At 41.0% G+C, this 17,748-nt stretch overlaps 2 protein-coding genes across 2 annotated transcripts; one reads left to right on the forward strand and one right to left on the reverse strand.

Annotated features, from left to right (window-relative positions):
• Positions 1-825: 825 nt before the first annotated feature.
• LOC132485880 (homeobox protein prophet of Pit-1-like) lies at positions 826-3,435 on the reverse strand. Its single transcript, XM_060092483.1, has 3 exons — positions 3,327-3,435; positions 1,906-2,138; positions 826-1,164 (listed from the first exon to the last, which is right to left on the reverse strand). The coding sequence occupies exons 1-3, from the start codon at positions 3,433-3,435 to the stop codon at positions 826-828; spliced, it is 681 nt and encodes a 226-aa protein (XP_059948466.1).
• Positions 3,436-16,150: 12,715 nt separating this feature from the next.
• LOC132486985 (olfactory receptor 1361-like) lies at positions 16,151-17,080 on the forward strand. Its single transcript, XM_060094527.1, is given in 1 exon segment — positions 16,151-17,080. A coding segment is annotated over 1 exon segment (930 nt).
• Positions 17,081-17,748: the final 668 nt, after the last annotated feature.

The raw sequence follows: 17,748 nt of genomic DNA on the forward strand, positions 1-17,748 counted from the left end.
ACTCCCTTGCTTGGCACCCTGCAATAAACCCTTACTTTATTGCAAACATCAGCTGTCAGAGTTTGGCTTTCGGTGCTGTAGTCACAGGAGCCCTTGCTCAGTAACAAAGCCACATGCAGGTGACTTAAAAGTTACGTTGAAGGTAACGCTGAAGACTGTTACAGGCTTAGCAAATCAGGTATTATTTATTGTTCATAAAACACTGGGGAGCTAATATTTGATGATCAGCTTTACAAAGCCTTTTGGAAGTGGGAAAGACTGGAGCTAAGGGAACCAAGGAGGAGGATTAATTAGAAAACGTGGGGCCAGAAAAAAAGTGTCTGCTGGAACAGAAAGGAGAGGAATAAATTCAAGAGCTATTTCCAGGATAGAATGAATAAAACTTAACGATGGATTCGGATGGTGGTGATGGGGAAGGGATGTATAGGTAGACATTAAATCAAAAGCCTTATTGAAATCAGCTAGAAACAATGGGGATGAAGGTCCTCAACTGTGATCTCAATGAGCGAAGTCCCAAATGTTCTATCCCCTTCAACCATTTCCAGCCACCAGCAGCAACCACTGCTTCCCTCATGTCACTTTTCCACCAGTCACCTCCACTGTGGCTTTTTACCTATATCTTCCAGTAGTTTCACCTCCTTAAATTCACTCAATTAATCAGCTCAGTGAGCCTTCATCATGATCTCCCATTTTAACATTCCCAGACTCTGAGCTGTCATTCACCATATTTCTACTTCGCCCTTAGAAGGAAAGGAAACCACCCAGTTTTCTCTGTTTTGTGAGGGTCACAGGCTGGGAAATTACCTTATCAGTACTTGTTTAACTTTAGTTCCAGGACTTGGGTGGCTCAAGGATGAGGGGAAGCATGGATGGGGGTGGAGGGCAGTGCAGATGACCAGCAGGGGTTGGGTGCAGGGTGGGGTACCAGTCTTCAGAATGGTGGGGTCGAGCAAAGGAACCACCAGTGGAAGGCTGTGAGGGAAGGGCATGGTTGTAGGGGTGACGGAAGCAGGTCATTGGGGGAGGTGGTGTTGGGTAGGAGTAGGGGCAAGCAGGGCGCTCAGGCAAGAAACCGGAGAAGGTGGCAGGAGACAGATGGGCCAGTGGCTGGAGCAGTGACTGCTCTTGCTTCCTCTGCTTAGGTCTGTGGTTCTGGAACCAGACCTGAGGAGGAGGGAGAATAGCCACGTTAGAGCCCCTCTCTCAAATAGGTGGCATTGTCATATGCGGCTACAGACTGGTACAGGGCATAAGACTCCCCCACATCCCCAGAGGAAGTAAAGCTCTTGCAGAAGGCATAGCTGAACCAGGACTAGTGACAAAGCAAGACCCACACCATTCCCCTAATCCATATCTAAATTTGCCCTGCTACAACTTTGGGTGAGTAAGAAATGTCAACTTGTAAAAAGAAAGAGATAAACATGACGCAGTGGCATTTCACCTCCACAGAGAATGGGAAATTTCCTCTAGGGTTATTAGAGACTAAGACTATGGATGAGTTTAATTGTTACAGACCAAGTTAGATTTAGGGTACAGTTTATTCTTAAGATTAAGTAACTCTATGGTTAGAATTGAGCAAGCATCAGGTTGAGTTTCAAGACCATGGTTAGGGACAAGGTTACATACGTGTGTGAATAGTTAGGATTGAATTTCTGTTGGAGTTCACATCACTGTTAAGGTTGGAGTTTGACATTGAAATTCAAGTTAGATTAGGTTAGCCCCAAGGTTAAACTCCAGTGAAATTCCTGACGTAGATGAGGTTATGCTGACTGTTGGGTAAGACTCTGTTCTGGTGAATATTTGGGTTAGGGTTATAGTGCCCTGAGAATTTATGCCCCAGTAGTTCCCAATCACCGAATCTGCATTTCTTCAGGGGATGGGGGGCGGAGGATCCTGGGCCATCACCTGGATTCTGGCCTCGCTGAGACCTGTGTCCCGGGCCAGGCCTTCTCGGGCCCAAATGTCAGGGTAGCGGTTCCTCCCAAAAGCTGACTCCAGCTGTTCCAAGTGCGCTGGACTGAAGGTGGTGCGGTGGTGGCGCTGGGAGTGTGGGCGACCCCTCTGTTCTCCTTGTGAGCAAAGACTTGGTCTCCCCACTCCTACACCAGAGAGGTTCCTGTAGGGCTGAGTGCTCATGTCTGAGAAGGAGGCGGGGGGAGAGTTTGCTGCCACATGGATCCACCCATCCATCCCAAACCACATATGCTGGAACCCCCAGATTCTACTAGGACCCAGTGTATTGCTCATATACTCTGCCCTGACCAGAAATTCTTCAGCTTTCAGAATTAGCTGAATCCAGCTCAGCCTTCACCCTGCTTCACTTCTGATTCCCTTAACCCATGCTGCCCTCTCCACATGAAGTCCGCCCCTCAGTCTCACTTGTCCTAGGCACTCACGCTCCCTCTGCCTCACTTCTGCACCTTGTGCCCACTCCCCATTACACTCCCCCAGATGCATCCCCATGTAAGGCATGCCCCTCCATAGCCTTTCATCTCTCTCAGCACACATACCACCTTCCTGGGTCTCACCCTGTGGAGCTCCTATTCGCTCTGACAACCTAACAAACTGCCCAGGTCTCTGTCTATGACCCCTATGACTTGCTCCCTGCTCTCATGGTTCACATGCCACTTACACCTTTATATTGTTCCCATTGTCCTATTCCCTCCACCTGGGAAGATGAAACATTCCTCACTCTTCTGCTCAGACACACCCTCCTCACACATACATTTCATCTTCTCCCCTATCCCAGTCCTGGCCTGGCCACCAGGCTGCAGGAACCTGAGCTCGTGGGAAAGGCCTGCCTCTTCTCCCTACAGACTCACTAAGCCCCCACACTAATTAGTCTGAGAGCCAGCTCGGGAATAGAGAACAGGAGCAAAAGGAAACACCTGGGAGGCACACACTGAGAAAAGATATCTGGAGTGAGGATCCCATCCCCATGGGGACCCAGGTGGTAGTCCCTACGCAGTGCTCACTGTCCACCTGAGCCCCCTGCTCTCCTCGGATCCAAAGCCCTGCCCCCTCCAACTCTCTTCCTTGGAGAAAGCAGTGCAGTGAGCAAACTCTGAGGTCAGGAATGAGGAGACAGCTTTTAGCTCAGCCTCTGGCTCCTCCTCATCTGTCAGGGTCTCAGTGGGCCACTGTGTAAAGCAAAGGAGTTGTATCGTCCCATGTGTTCTAAGATTCCCTTGTTTTTACCATGCTAGGATGCTGGTTTTTTATTTCTCCTCTTCACTTTCCTCGTGGCGAACCATCGCCCCACGGAGCCTGGGCATGGAGCATGCACACCTGCTGTCTCCTCAGGACCACCCCAGAGATTCACTCACCCACCGTGGAGGTCAAAGTCCCAGCAGCTGCGTAGCCCTCGGGCCAGAGACTGCTGCAAACTCGCCCCTTCTTTTTTTTACCCTGCTCACTCTTCCCTTCTGCATCCATGGCTCACAACAAAGACCAAAGACAGCTCAGTCTCGTGTCCCTGAGTCTCTGATTCTGGATCAGTCTTTCTCTGTTTCTGTTCCCCTCTATGCCTTGTATTTCACTGCTTTCCCCCTGTTTATACCTCTCTCTGAATCTCTCTCCCTGTGTAGATATAGATAGATAGACCTTTTTCTCTCTCTCCTTTTTTCTAACTTTTCTTTCTATTTCTAATTCCCCATTCCTGTGCTTGAGTATCATCTCATTCTGCCTTGCCCTCACCCTGTTTCTCTGTTTTAGTCTGCACTTTTCTCCGCCTGCACCTTCTCTCTCTGGGATGCCGTTCTCTCCTTTTGCTCTCAGATGCCTACTTTCCCAGCTTGCAATCCCACACTAACTCTTTCTCCCTGAGCCTTGGAGGAGTGACCTGTTCCTCACCCCTGTGAGCCCATCCAATCATTGCCTGGTCGCCAGAGCCCCCATCATCAGGGGAGGATCACAAGCCAGATGAGGGAAGGTGCTCTGTTGGAGGGTCCAGGGACTGGGGCCAAGAGCTCATATTCCCAGAGGACCAAATTCTTTTGTCCTGTTAAATCCCCTCCTGAGAGCAGGCAGGGGAAGGAAGAGAAAATGCATTCCTCCTGAGACTCCTCCTCAGAACCTCATTATGAGGGGAGAGGGAGAGTTTGTGCAAATGGAGACCAGGAGTAGGGCCTGCCTTGTGTCTCAGTACGTGGGTGATTGATTCCCAAAGACTTCTTTCCAGGAAACTAAAAAACTAAAAACACAAGTACATTCTGGCCCCTCCTAAATATCCTGATTCTCAGAATACACTGGACACCCTGTCAGGACAACCTGAACCATAGGATGAGTCTCCCAGACACCATAGTTCTCAAGTACTTTCTGATTTCCTCTCCCAAATGTCACCTCTTCATTCACTCAGAACCCCCCAGGACTCCCTGACCCTCCAAGGTCACCCAGACCATCAGAGAACACTTACCCTCAAGAGCATCTGTATTCCAGGTGCATCCTGATCTCCCTGGACCTCAGGACTCTGCAGAAGACTGAGATTCCCATGACATCCCGACATTCTGATTCTTCAAGGAAACCCTGACATACCCAGCATTGCTGAGCAGTCAGGACACCCTGATACCCGCAGTACTCTGCTTCTTGAGATTACTTAGATCTAGGAAGTACATTCTGACATCCGTAGGACATCCTGACCCTTTAAAGACAACCCAATATCCTAGGACTCTAGGGTTCTCTAGGACACTCTGAAACCTAGAGTAGTCAACATCAACTAGGAGATTATCCTTGTCCCCCGCCATGAAGTTCTGAAATGTCAGAATAGACTGAATCAATGAGGGCACCCTAATCCCCTTGGAACACACTGTACTCATAGGACTGTCTGATCCCCAATGTTATGCTAATCCTTCACACACATTCTTGAAAAGAACAACTCAAGACAGAAAAACATGGTAATCTTCCAGGATCCTGAGGCTTACAATATGATGCATGGATCAGAAGTATAAGCAGCACATGAGAGCTTGTTAGAAATGTAAAATTTGAGGCCCCACTTCAGTCCTACTGAATCAGAATTTTCACTGTAACAAGATCCCCAAGAGAACTGACTGTACACTTGTCTTCATCAGCTCTGGCTGCCATAATAAAATGCCAAAGGCAAGGTGGCTAAAACAACAGGTATCCATTTCTCACAGTTCTGGAGGCTGAGAAGTCCATGATTAATGTGCCAGCTGCTTCAGTTCCTAAGAGACTTTTCCTGGGTTACAGACAGCCACCTTCTGTGTCTTCACAAGACAGAAAGAGAACTCAATCCTGGTCTCTTTTCCCTTCTTATAAAGACACTACTCTCATCTTGGGGCCTCAACCTCACGATCTCACTTAACCCTAATCACCTCCCAAAGGCCCCACCTCCAAATAGCATTGCATCACATTGGGGTTAGGACTCAACATATGAAGTGGTGAGGAGACACAAACATTCAGGTCATAACAACATAAAAGTCGAGAAACACTGATCCAAGATGCCAACCCCTCTCCCCCTACCCCAGGGTATACTGTGGCCTCCTAGAGAAACTCGAGCTGCATGACAGCTCTGCCTCCCAAGGTTCATGTAGTCAACTTGGATCCACAAGCACACACTGAATTCCAATACTCTTGCTGCCTCAAAATAGCCTAACCCTGTAAGGGAACTCTGACCAGCCATCCAAAGCAGCCTGATGATCCCAGGACACTCTGATAGTACAAAGAAACTCTGACCTACTACCCTGCTCCCCAAGACACTACAGGTTTGACTTGACATCCCAGGATACCATTATTTCCTAGTAGGCTGGGGAGGAGTTTTTTTCCAGGGCATCCTAATTCCCACTCAAACTTGACCTTCAAGGAAGTCTGATACCCAGGGTTCTCTCACCCTACCAGAGGCAGGATGGTGTGGTGGGGAAGAATACAGGTTCTGGAATCAGGCTGCCCTGGGTTCAAATATCAGCTGTACCACTTAGTAGCTATGTGATCCCGGGCTCATTACTTTGTATCTCTGCACCTCAGCTTTATCATCTAAGGATAATAATACAGTCAATTCTCTTTATGTAGGTAGTTTTGTTCCATAAAGTCATGATAAACACTGAATTGGTGAATACTGAACCACTGTTACTAAGGGAAATAGGTTCCTGTGAGCCTCTGGCCACAATATTTTTGGTCAACCAATCAATACATAACATTGTTGTATGTGTGTCTCAGTTTAAATACACCTTACTTAATATATATTGTAAACTCATTAACATTGAACTCATGGCCAACAGCACTATAACTCATGCCTGAACAAAGATTATTTTCTCCCTTAAACACCTCATGGCCCTCCTGCACTTAGGAACACTAGACAACATTGCAGCACTATGCTTGGGGGCCATTTGGAACAGTACTATTACCTTCAAAAGACAAAAATGTATAAAATGTTGGCTTAGACAAGATAGAAGTTTATTTCTCTCACACACAAAATAAGATCAGTTGTAGGTATTCAAAGGCTGGTACAGTGGATCTAAGATGTCATCAGACTCCCAAGCTCAGAAATTTCTACCCCATTATCTTAGTCTAAGTTTTCCATCCTCATCTTATGGTCCAGGGTGGCAGCTGGAGGTACTGTCATCATTTCCACACCACAGGCCAGAGAAAGAAGGAAAAGTAGAAGAGCGAGCATCCACGTGCCACGAGGCTGGTGCACCCCAAACTCTGTGGGACAGAAGTTCCTGCACTCAGGACCCTTCCTGACCTTGGCCTGTCCCTATGTGCCTCTTCCTCTGGCTGGTCATTTGTGTCATTTATAGTATCCTTTAAAATGAACCAATAATAGTAAATAAACTGTTTCCTTGAGTTCTGTGAGACATTATAGCAAATTATCCAATTTGAGGATGGGGTCATGGAAACCCCGATGTGTAACCAAGTTTAACAGAGTATGAGTAACCTGGGGGCCCAGTACTTCTGATTGGCATCTGAATGGGGGTAGCTTTGTGGGACTGAGCCCTTAAACTCTGGGGTCTGTCTTAGGTCAGAATAGTTAGTATCTGAATTAAATTAAATTATAGGGCACCCAATTAGATTGGAAAGGAAAAAGTAAAATTGTCTTTGTATGTGGACACAATAATCTGCCATGCAGAATTTTTGATGGAATTATAAGGAATCTATTATAGCTAATTAGTGAGTTTAGCAAAGTTTCAGGATTCAAAACCAATATTAAAAAATAATCATATAACAACAAATAATAAATAATTTGAATTAAAAACTTAGTACCATTTACAGTAGCATAAAATATGAAACATTTAGTGTTAAAGTTGTCAAAAATATGAGCAATCCGTACGCTGAAAACTGAAAATAATATTCATGAGTGGAATAAAAGAAAACCTTTTAAAATGAAGAAATATGCTATGCTTTTGGGTCAGGAGACTAATTATCGTTCATTCTGAAATAGATAACATTTCATGTGGTCTCAAAATTTCATCAGACTTTTTCATAGAAATTGGCAAACTGATTCTAAAATTTATATAACAATGCACAAAACCTAGCATTGCAAAAACAGCTTTGAAAAAGATCTAAGTTGGAAGACTTACACTGTCCAAATTCAAGAATTATTATATAAAGATTGTACTCAAGACAAATGAGTCTTGACCATGAGTCTTGGCCATGAGTCCTGCCATCCGTATAGACAAATATATGAATGCAAAGGAAAGAATTCAGAAATAAACCCCAATACAAAGGCAATTTAGCAGAGAACGTCTAGCTTTTTTAAACAAGTGGTGCTGGACCAGTTGGCTATCGAAATCATATGGGGTGAGGGGGTATGGAACTTAGATCCATACCTCATACCATATTTTAAAATTAACCCAAAATGGACCACAGATCTGAATGTAAAATCTAAAGTTATAAAATTTCCAAAACATGTAAAAAATCTTTGGAGGGCTTCCCTGATAGCGCAGTCCTTGAGAGTCCACCTGCCAATGCAGGGGACACAGGTTCATGCCCCGGTCTGGGAAGATCCCACATGCTGCGGAGTGGCTGGGCCCGTGAGCCATGGCCACTGATCCTGCGTGTCTGGAGCCTGTGCTCCAAAATGGGAGAAGCCACAGCATTGAGAGGCCCGCGCACCGCAAAAAAAAAAAAAAAAAAAAAAACTTTGTGAACTTGGATTACATAAATATGTCTTAGATATGACACCAAAAGACCATATATAAATGAACAAACTGGTAAATTGAACATCAAAGTAAGAACTTCTGCTCTTCAAAATACACTGATAAATGAATTAAAAGACAAGTTACATACTGGAAGAAAACATTTGCAAATCATATATCTAATAAGAACATTTATCTGTTAATTCATATATCTGATAAAGTTTAACTATGCCCAATATACAAATTCAAGAATATAAAGACAAACATTGTAATTTTGAAAAATGCAAAAAATTTGAACAGGCAATTCACCAAGAAATATATGCAATACAACAACGTTGGAAAAGAGTTTGGCATTTTCTTAAAAATGTTAATTTCTTAAAATGATCCAGCCTTTCCTCTTCTAGTTAATTAATCCAAGAGAAGAAAAAGCATAGATCCATACCAAGTCCTGTAGTTGAATGTTGCTAGCAGCTTTATTTCTAAGAGACAACACAAGTCTTCATAGATAGGCGCCTGTATGAACCATTGTAGTATAGCCATGAAATGGAATATTACCTGCAATAAAAAGGAATAAACTACAGCTACAGCATGGATGGATCTCAAAACAATTATGCTGTTAAAGAAGCCAGACAAAAGTGTACATGTTATAGGATTTCATTTCTGCAAAACCCAAGAACAAGAGTTGGCAAAGCACAGCCTATAAGCAAAATTCAGCCCTCTGCCTTTTGTTTCCTTTTTTTAACAAGTTCTTTGGAACATAGCCATCATCATTTTTTTCATATTTTCTATGACTGCTCTCCTTCTACAATGGGAGAGGTGACATTGCAACATGTAGAGTACTCAGTAACTGGCCTTTTACAGTAAAAATTTGCTGACTCTTGCCTTAGTGTACATGTTGAAGTACATAGAAAACACAATGGAATCTATAGAAATATTCCTAGAATTGATAAGCTAATTTCAGAGTACAAGGTGAATACGCAAAATCAACTGTGTGTCTATATGTTAGCAATAAAAGATTAGAATTTAATTCTCCCCAAATTAATCAACAGATTCAATACAACCCAATCAAAATCCTAACAGACAATTTTCATGAAATTGACAAGCTGATTTAAAGGTTTATATTGAAAAGCAAAGGACCTCAAATAGCCGAAAACCTTGAAAATTAAGAACAAGTTCAGATCACTTATACTATTGATCTCAATATTTAACATAAAGATTCAATAATCATGACAGTGTGGTATTGGCGTTAGATAAACATAGAAATGAATGCAACACACAGAAACTCCAGAAATAGAATTGAATTTCAACAAAGGTGCAAGTATAATTCAATATGGAAACAGAAATTTTTTTAGCAGGTGATGTTGGAACACCTGGTTATCAGTATAGAGAAAAACTAACACTAATTATTACCTCACATCATATTCACTCACGGAAATGAATCATAAAGTTAAAGACAAAATTCTATTAAACTACTGGAAGAAAACATGGTACAAAATATTTGTTACACTGACTGAGGCAAAGATTTCATGAATAGGACATAAAAAGCATAACTTTAAGGGGAAAGAGTGATAAGATGGACATTAAAATTAATTATTTTCTCTTCATAAGGCATAAGAAAATTAAAAGCAAACCACAAACTGGGAGAAAATATTTGCGAAATTTACAATTGAGTCCAGAAAAAATAAAACTCAAAAATGAGAAGAAAAACAGCTCAATAAAAATAGGCAAACAACCCAATAAAAATGGGGAAAATATTTGAACATAACTTCACAAAAGGAGATATATGAATAGGCGATAAGTATAAGATACTCAACATCACTAGTTATCAGGAAAATGCAAATTAAAACCACAATGAGATATTATTATACATCCAGTAGAATAGTTAATATTAAAAAGACTGACAAGGGCTTTCCTGGTGGCACAGTGGTTGAGACTCCGCCTGCTGATGCAGGGGACATGGGTTCGTGCCCCGGTCCGGGAAGATCCCACGTGCCGCGTGAGCCATGGCCGCTGAGCCTGTGTGTCTGGAGCCTGTGCTCTGCAACGGGAGAGGCCACAGCAGTGAGAGGCCTGCATACCGAAAAAAAAAAAAATGACTGACAATACCCAGTGTTGATAAGGATGCGTAACAATTCGAACTCTCAAATATTGCTGATAGGAATGCAAACTGTCCAGCTATTTTTTGCAAAAACAGTACTGCAGTATCTTATAAATTTAAAACACTTACCATAAAACCGAGTAATCACATTCCAAGAAAAATGAAAGCATATGGCCACACACAAACTTCTACAGAAATATACATGGTAGTATTCTATGCGCATTGTATACATATATAGTGATATGCATACATATTATACATAATAGTTCTAAACTGGAAACAAACCAATTTCCTCAACTGTTGAATGGTTATAAAAATTATGGATCTCCTTACTATGGAATACTACACAGGAATGAAAAGGAACACAATATTAATAAATGCAACAAATTTGTGATACATTGACAACATGGATTAATCTCAAAAGCATTATGCTAAGTGAAAGAATTCAAACACAAAAGACCACATACTGTATGATTCCATTTATATTAAATTCTAGGAAACACAAAAGTGTAGTGAAAGAAAGCAGATCAGTGATTACCTGGTCATGGAAGGGTGCTAACTTCAAAGGGAAACAAGAAAACTTTTTAGGGTGATATAACTGTTGTGTTTCTTGATTGTGGTGGTGGTTACATGACAACATGATTTTAACATTCATCGAAGTGTAATGTAAATGGGTAATGTTTATTATCTATCAATTATAACTCACCCCCCCAAAATTAATTTCAAAATATGGAAAGAAAAGAGGCATAAAAATTAAGGAAATGATGGCCTCCCTGGTGGCACAGTGGTTGAGAGTCCGCCTGCCCATGCAGGGGATATGGGTTCGTGCCCGGGTCCGGGAGGATCCCATATGCCGTGGAGCGGCTGGGCCGGTGAGCCCTGGCCGCTGAGCCTGCACGTCCAGAGCCCGTGCTCCGCAACGGGAGAGGCCACAACAGTGAGAGGCCCACATGCCACAAAAAAAAATTAAGCAAATGAAAAAAATAGGCAATTATTAACTTCAGGAACATTCAAAATTTGTGCCAGGAAAAACAAAAGGATTAGTACACAAACAGTGTATAACAGAGTCAGAAAGTCAATCATAGATATTGACATACCTCCAAATTGTGATGTGCCTATAATAGGAGCATTTGAGGAAGAGGAAAAGGGATGGTGAAGTGGTATTAACTCATCACCTGTCAAAATGGGAAGACAATATATTGTAAATCAATGATCAAAAATAGCATTATAAACATATTATTTAGAAATCTATAAAAGTATTTATATTGGGAAGTTGGATCATGGAGTGGAAAGATAGGTAGTGAACTACCTTTCTCATTTAAAGAATTGTTTAACTTTGAAAGCTATGCTAATATATTTATTTGACTAAAATAATTTTAAAATAAAAATTCTTGATTAAATACTTGATTTATTCAGTTTTTATATTCCTTTATTATTAATAAGAGCATTTAAGTCTATTTTCCCATAGCTTTTTATATTTTTTCTCTGATTTATGAATCATTTGGTTTAAACTTTCTTTTTGATATGGGGATTATGAAGAACACTGTTTTAAATTTTATCAACTGAACATTTCTTTTTACATTTTGATTTCTGGTTTCTAATTTTTGGCTTTGTGGTGAAGGCCATAAGAGAATATATCTTATGAAATCAATGTTTGATTTCATTGATTCAGTTTTCATTTCAAAAACTCTATTATAAAGTTTTTGTTGTAGTCAAGAAAATGGCCAACATTTGTAATTATTCCCTGGGCTTAAAATAAGAATATATATTCTCTATTTTCAAGGTGGAAATATGTGTATTTTATATGTGTATATATATGTATATATATATATATATATATATATATATATTTTTTTTTTTTTTGCGGTACACTGGCCTCTCACTGCCGTGGCCTCTCCCCTTGCGGAGCACAGGCTCTGGACGTGCAGGCTCAGCGGCCATGGCTCACGGGCCCAGCTGCTCCGCAGCATGTGGTATCCTCCCGGACTGGGGCACGAACCCATGTCACCTGCATTGGCAGGCGGACTCTCAACCACTGCACCACGAGGGAAGCCCTATATATATATTTTTAACTGATGTATAGTTGATTTACAATGTGATAATTTCTGCTGTACAGCAAAGTGATTCAGTTATATATGCATTTTTAAAATATTCTTTTCCATTATGGTTTATCACAGAATATTGAATATATTTCCCTGTGTACAAATAAAATTTCTTTGTTGTTTAAACAAAATCTCTGTCATATTTTTTAACTAACTACTTCATCTATCAAATTCTGGGAATTGTATATTAAAGTCCATCATTAAGACATTAATCAACTTCTTTAAAAATTTTTTAAACCTTTGCCTAACCTATTCCTATTCTACTTTGCTATTGCAAACAGTTGCTACATTGTTTTGTTTGATTTCATAACTGTGATTAAGTTTTATGAATTTGTCCTTTGTTATCATAAAATATTCCTCTTTTGTGATTTATGCTTTCAGTTGACTTAATTATTGCTTTATCTGTAATTAATAACGCCACCAATATTCTCTAATTTTTGCACTTGCCTAACACACTTTTGCCCAATTTCATATTTGTGTTCTTTCATTTTTTTAAAATTGGTTTTAAAACTCACCTTGTAAAAATTTTGCTATGTATATGCACACAAATAGAAACTTAAAAATACACATCCAAGTTCCAATAGCCCACAGATATTATTTAGATGACCACATATATAACCCACACCCAGTATTCCCTACCCCCGTCCACAGGCCAGCATTTCTAAGTGGTACCTCTGGTTTCCTATGTCAGGGAAACAGCAACTATTACAGAGATTAACTGAGACAGAATTGAGGGTCTGTTCTTAGACCTTACTTTCTTACTATAAATTGACAAACCTTTTATTTGAAAGAAGAAAGAGTGCAGAGTCCTAAAGACTTCAGGATTATACAAAAGGGAGTCAGTGTAGAGCAAAGAATGGAGCTACCGTGAATATCTGTGGGCCAAGTTCACTGGCTTCACAATTTTTCTTCAGATCCATTCTGAGCACAGAACAAGGGACCAAGTATATTTTGTCTGTGACATGGGTGTGAGATGTACTTGATGCAATGGGAAGCAACAAGCCTGAACACTAAACTGATTCCCCTCAGGCTGAGATATCTGTTTCCAGAGAGGATAGGAACAAAGAACACTTAGTATGTGTGCCTTTAATGAGGAGCTGTGGGGAATCCACCTGTCTGAATCTAAGTGTTCTCCAGTGAAAAAATCTTTCTGACTCCCCCACTAGCTGTGACTTTCTCATGATTCAGGGTCAGGCAAGGAGCCAATGGAGACAGGGGTCCCATGATAGCCTCTCACAGAAGCAGAGCAGCCAGGTAAGAAAATCTGGGAAAGCAGGTGAGGACGCAGTTATCTCCCACAGAGGCAGATTCACACAGACAAAAACACATACATTTACATTTGGAGAAACACACACTAAATGCTTCAGCATCTCACCAAGTTCAAACGGGAAACATCACCTGGTTTAACATGTACAAGCCTTTCCTCTTTCAGGATGTACTGCCCATTGCAGAATAGAGCAAGCATGTTTCCAAGGTGGAAATAGAAAATTAAGCAGTGGGAAACGAAAGAGGTAACTAAGGGCAGCATTGCTAAGATCAGTGACGGCAAGCTCTTAGAAATCCTGGCCAAAAGCTCAGAGCCAAGAGCCACCCTCTTTCCTCACAAAAGAGACTCTTCTGTCAGACATTCAAGACCCTCCTATTCTGCCCTTAAGCTCCACCGTTTTATTAGTTGCTTCCTTGTGTACCTTCACTGTGGTCTATGACCACATTAGAGAAGTGTCTCAGAGGGAGGTTGCTTGGATGTCACATGGAACCCCACAGAGGTGGGTCAGCTTGAGCTGGAGTCCAAGCACTAAGCATCCTCAGTTTTAAGGTCCAGGAACACAAACATTCAATGCTGCAAAACATGAGATGTCTCAGAGACAGTCACAAACTAAAGAGATTCACAAGGGACTAATATATGAAACCAGGCCCTCTTACCATATTGACTTGGGGGTTGGGGCCAACGTTGATTGTACTCCTGGTAGGACTATCTCAGCAAACATTGACAGGAAGTGGCTAACCTTAATGCTGGCAGATCTCTCGACATAGAGTCTGGGTTATTTAGAGCCTGTACACCTGTTTTTGCCTTTGCCAGTTCCCAGACAATAGGAAAAACCCTACACCATCCTGCTATACTTCTTTCACATTCTACTACCATTTCCATTATGGGAAATAGCTTACAATTGACCCTAATATCAACATCTACTCTTTGGAGCACAATGACAAAGTCTGCACAAATATTGTTTTGGTTTTTCCTTGATGCAACCCCTGTACCCCACTTCTACATTCTACATCCTTTCCCTGAAGTACTTTCTTTCAATAGCTCTGGGTACTGCCAACTACTGCCTTTCTACCTTTTAATTCTGTGATATAATTTATGAGAAAATGGCTTCAGGTCTCAGAATTTTACGTTGGTTTTACTAATTTAACTCTCAAAATGCTGGATACTTTATAGTCACCATACTATATACATCCTGCAACCACTCTCCTAAAAGTATTGCCTGTGACACCCTTTATCCCAGTCAGTCAAGACATTTAACCTGTACATCTCCTCCCCTGAAATGCCATCTCCTCTCCTCTTTACTATTCGAATACTGTGTATTCTTACATATTCAAAATTCTCTATCTGACTCTTTCTGCCTGCATTAATTCCTTAAGGCTGGGATTATCACTTGGATATGCCCCCATAACTTGACTTTCTCTATGAATCTCTTTTTCCTCTTCAAAAATAATACCAAATACCAGTGATCCTGTTTTGGCCAGCACAGGGAGAAAAGAAGTCTCTTCACAGAATGCAGTACATAGCAAACTCACTAGCATGCTTAGCTCATCCAAGCCAACATTTGTGAGCTACTGCAATGACATTTTGATGCTATCCAGTTACAACATTGAGGGAAAACTGCCAGGCAGATCCTTCAGTGCCTAGAAGTAGTATAATCCTGAGAAAATAAGAGAGATCCAGAATGAATTTGAGTGAGTTGTATAAAGTTATTCGGGTAAAAGAACTTATGACTTTAAACAAATAGCTAAATCTCATTGCTTCATTTTTCCGTTCTGCTTAATGAAGCTTGTTATTTTTTAAATTTACATATTTTAAATCTGTAAGAAATGTGTGTAAGGCAGGAAGACACTGCCTGGCACTTGGTTATAGTCTCAATAAATGGTTGATAATTGAAACTTGGACGTAAAACTAGGGAGGAATATAAAGAAAAGGGCATTTCAGCTGTTTCAAGACTATAAATGTTATGCTTTCTTTCAATCTAATCTGTCATCACCTAATTTCCCTGAATCCCAGGTTCTTCATCTCTGATTCTTCTTCTCAGGGTCCTCACTTATGAATGATGGATTACAGAAGTTCCTGGTGGCCTAGTGGATAGGATTCTAGGCTTTTACTGCTGTGACCCAGGTTCAGTACCTGGCCAGGGAACTGAGATCCTACAAGCCATGTGAGGCGGCCAATATATATATATATATGAATGATATGGATTAAAAGAAATTGTGTATGTGAAGATAACTTGTATATACCAGATATTCATTAAATGTTATTGAAGTATGAATTAAGCTGCATGAAATCAAAGATAATTAAACACAAATTAAAATTATAGAAATTAACCAGCTATTTATTTCATTAAAACTCGCTTCATAGAATTATCTAATGTGAATTAATTCTCAATGACAAAACAGTATCATAAGAAATTTGCTCAAATGATGACATTATCAATCTCATCTACTTTTATATTTGAAGTGTTATTAATTAAGAAATACATTTTGGATCTGGTATCATTAAAAAATTGTAATCTCTAAACAATATATGGAGCCTAATTAAATAAATATTTCCTTTTACTTTTGACCACATTTTCTCCCCTGCAGACATGGGCAGAGACAACCAGACTGGAGTCACAGAATTCTTTCTCCTGGGACTCTCTGGGCAGTCAGAGCAGGAGGAGGTTCTCTTTGGGCTGTTCTTGTGGATGTACCTGGTCACCCTCATTGGGAACTTTCTCATTGTCTTGGCTATCAGCTGTGACAGTCATCTCCAAACACCCATGTCCTTATTCTTGGCCAACCTCTCCTGTGTCAACATCTGCTTTTCATCAGTCACTATCCCCAAGAAGCTGGTGAATCACATACTGTGAAGCAAGTCTATCTCTTACATGGAATGTACGACCCAGATCTACTTCTTCATCATTTTCATCAACATAGATGGGTTCCTCCTGAGTGTGATGGCCTATGATGATTATACTGCCATCTGTTGCCCACTCCACTACACCATGATCATGAGGCCCAAACTCTGTGTCCTTCTGGTGGCTGCATCTCGGCTCAGTACAAATCTGCATGCTCTCCTACAGACTCTTCTCATGGTGCAACTCACATTTTGTTCCAACAATGCTGTGTATAACTTTTTCTGTGACCCTTATCCTATTCTAAAACTCTCTTGTTTGAATACCTTTATCAATGACCTGATGGTATTCACTGTGGGTGAACTGGTATTTATGACACCATTTACATGTATCATCATTTCATATGATTACATCTTCTCTAAAATACTGAAGTTGCCATCTGCCCATGGAATAAGAAAAGCCCTGTCCACGTGTGGATCCCACCTCACTGTGGTCTCCCTCTTCTATGGGGCAATCCTGGGGGTCTATAAGCACCCTTCATCCTCGTACTCAGTGCAAGATGTGGTGACTATTGTCATCTTCACAGTGGTGACTCCTCTCATCAATCTCTTCATCTACAGCTTGAGAAATCATGACATGAAGGGAGCTTTAAGGAAACTAATTTCATATTCTATACTTTAAAACTTTTAGAACTGAGAGGACTCTTGGATAGCATACATTTTTTCATTTTACAGACCAAGAAACTGAGTCCCTATAGGTGTAAATTTACCCATGACTATTCCTGTAATTAATGATATGTGATCATGATCATGCTTTTAAATATGAGGCTGATAGGTGCTCATAAGTCATAAAACCATCAGTTATGTATAAAAAGGTGTGATTTTAAAACACTTATTTTACAGACAACAAAAATTCAGGAAAAGACAAGATTGGGTCCAGCAACCCTATGAGACAGTGGCTACCATATGGTCTGAGAATTTCAGAAAACTTTAGAGTTGGCTCTCCTCAGTGTCACCTGTCCTCTATGGCCTCACATTAGGAGATGTTAAATTACCCCGAATTTACTGAGTCACAGAAAAGTTACCTTTTCCAGGGCTGTACAACGAGCAATTATTGGTTACAAATGGTGCTGTTACTTTCAGGGTCTTTGCTCATTACTGAATTAGTTAACTTTTCCTCTGTCTTAGGCTCAATTCCTACCCTCTCCTCTCACAGCTCAGAACCTAGCCCTGCACTATTCTTCTTCCCCCACAACCAATCTAACTTCTTGGTGGTTTATTGCCTGGCATGGGTGTCAGGGATGTGTATCAGAGGGTGGCGAGCCTCAGACAGTAGCTAGAATTCCTCAT

Source organism: Mesoplodon densirostris, chromosome 3, assembly GCF_025265405.1.
Source record: "Mesoplodon densirostris isolate mMesDen1 chromosome 3, mMesDen1 primary haplotype, whole genome shotgun sequence".
NCBI lineage: Eukaryota > Metazoa > Chordata > Mammalia > Artiodactyla > Ziphiidae > Mesoplodon > Mesoplodon densirostris.

Bases quoted from the DNA above. Each gene is read 5' to 3' on its own strand.
- LOC132485880 (XM_060092483.1), bottom strand. From the start codon at position 3,435: ATGGATGCAGAAGGGAAGAGTGAGCAGGGTAAAAAAAAGAAGGGGCGA. The intron at 2,139-3,326 runs GTGAGTGAATCT...CCTCCTTCTCAG, and splicing joins GACTTTGACCTCCACGGTGG to ACATGAGCACTCAGCCCTAC. The intron at 1,165-1,905 runs GTGATGGCCCAG...CCTCCTCCTCAG, and splicing joins TCAGCGAGGCCAGAATCCAG to GTCTGGTTCCAGAACCACAG.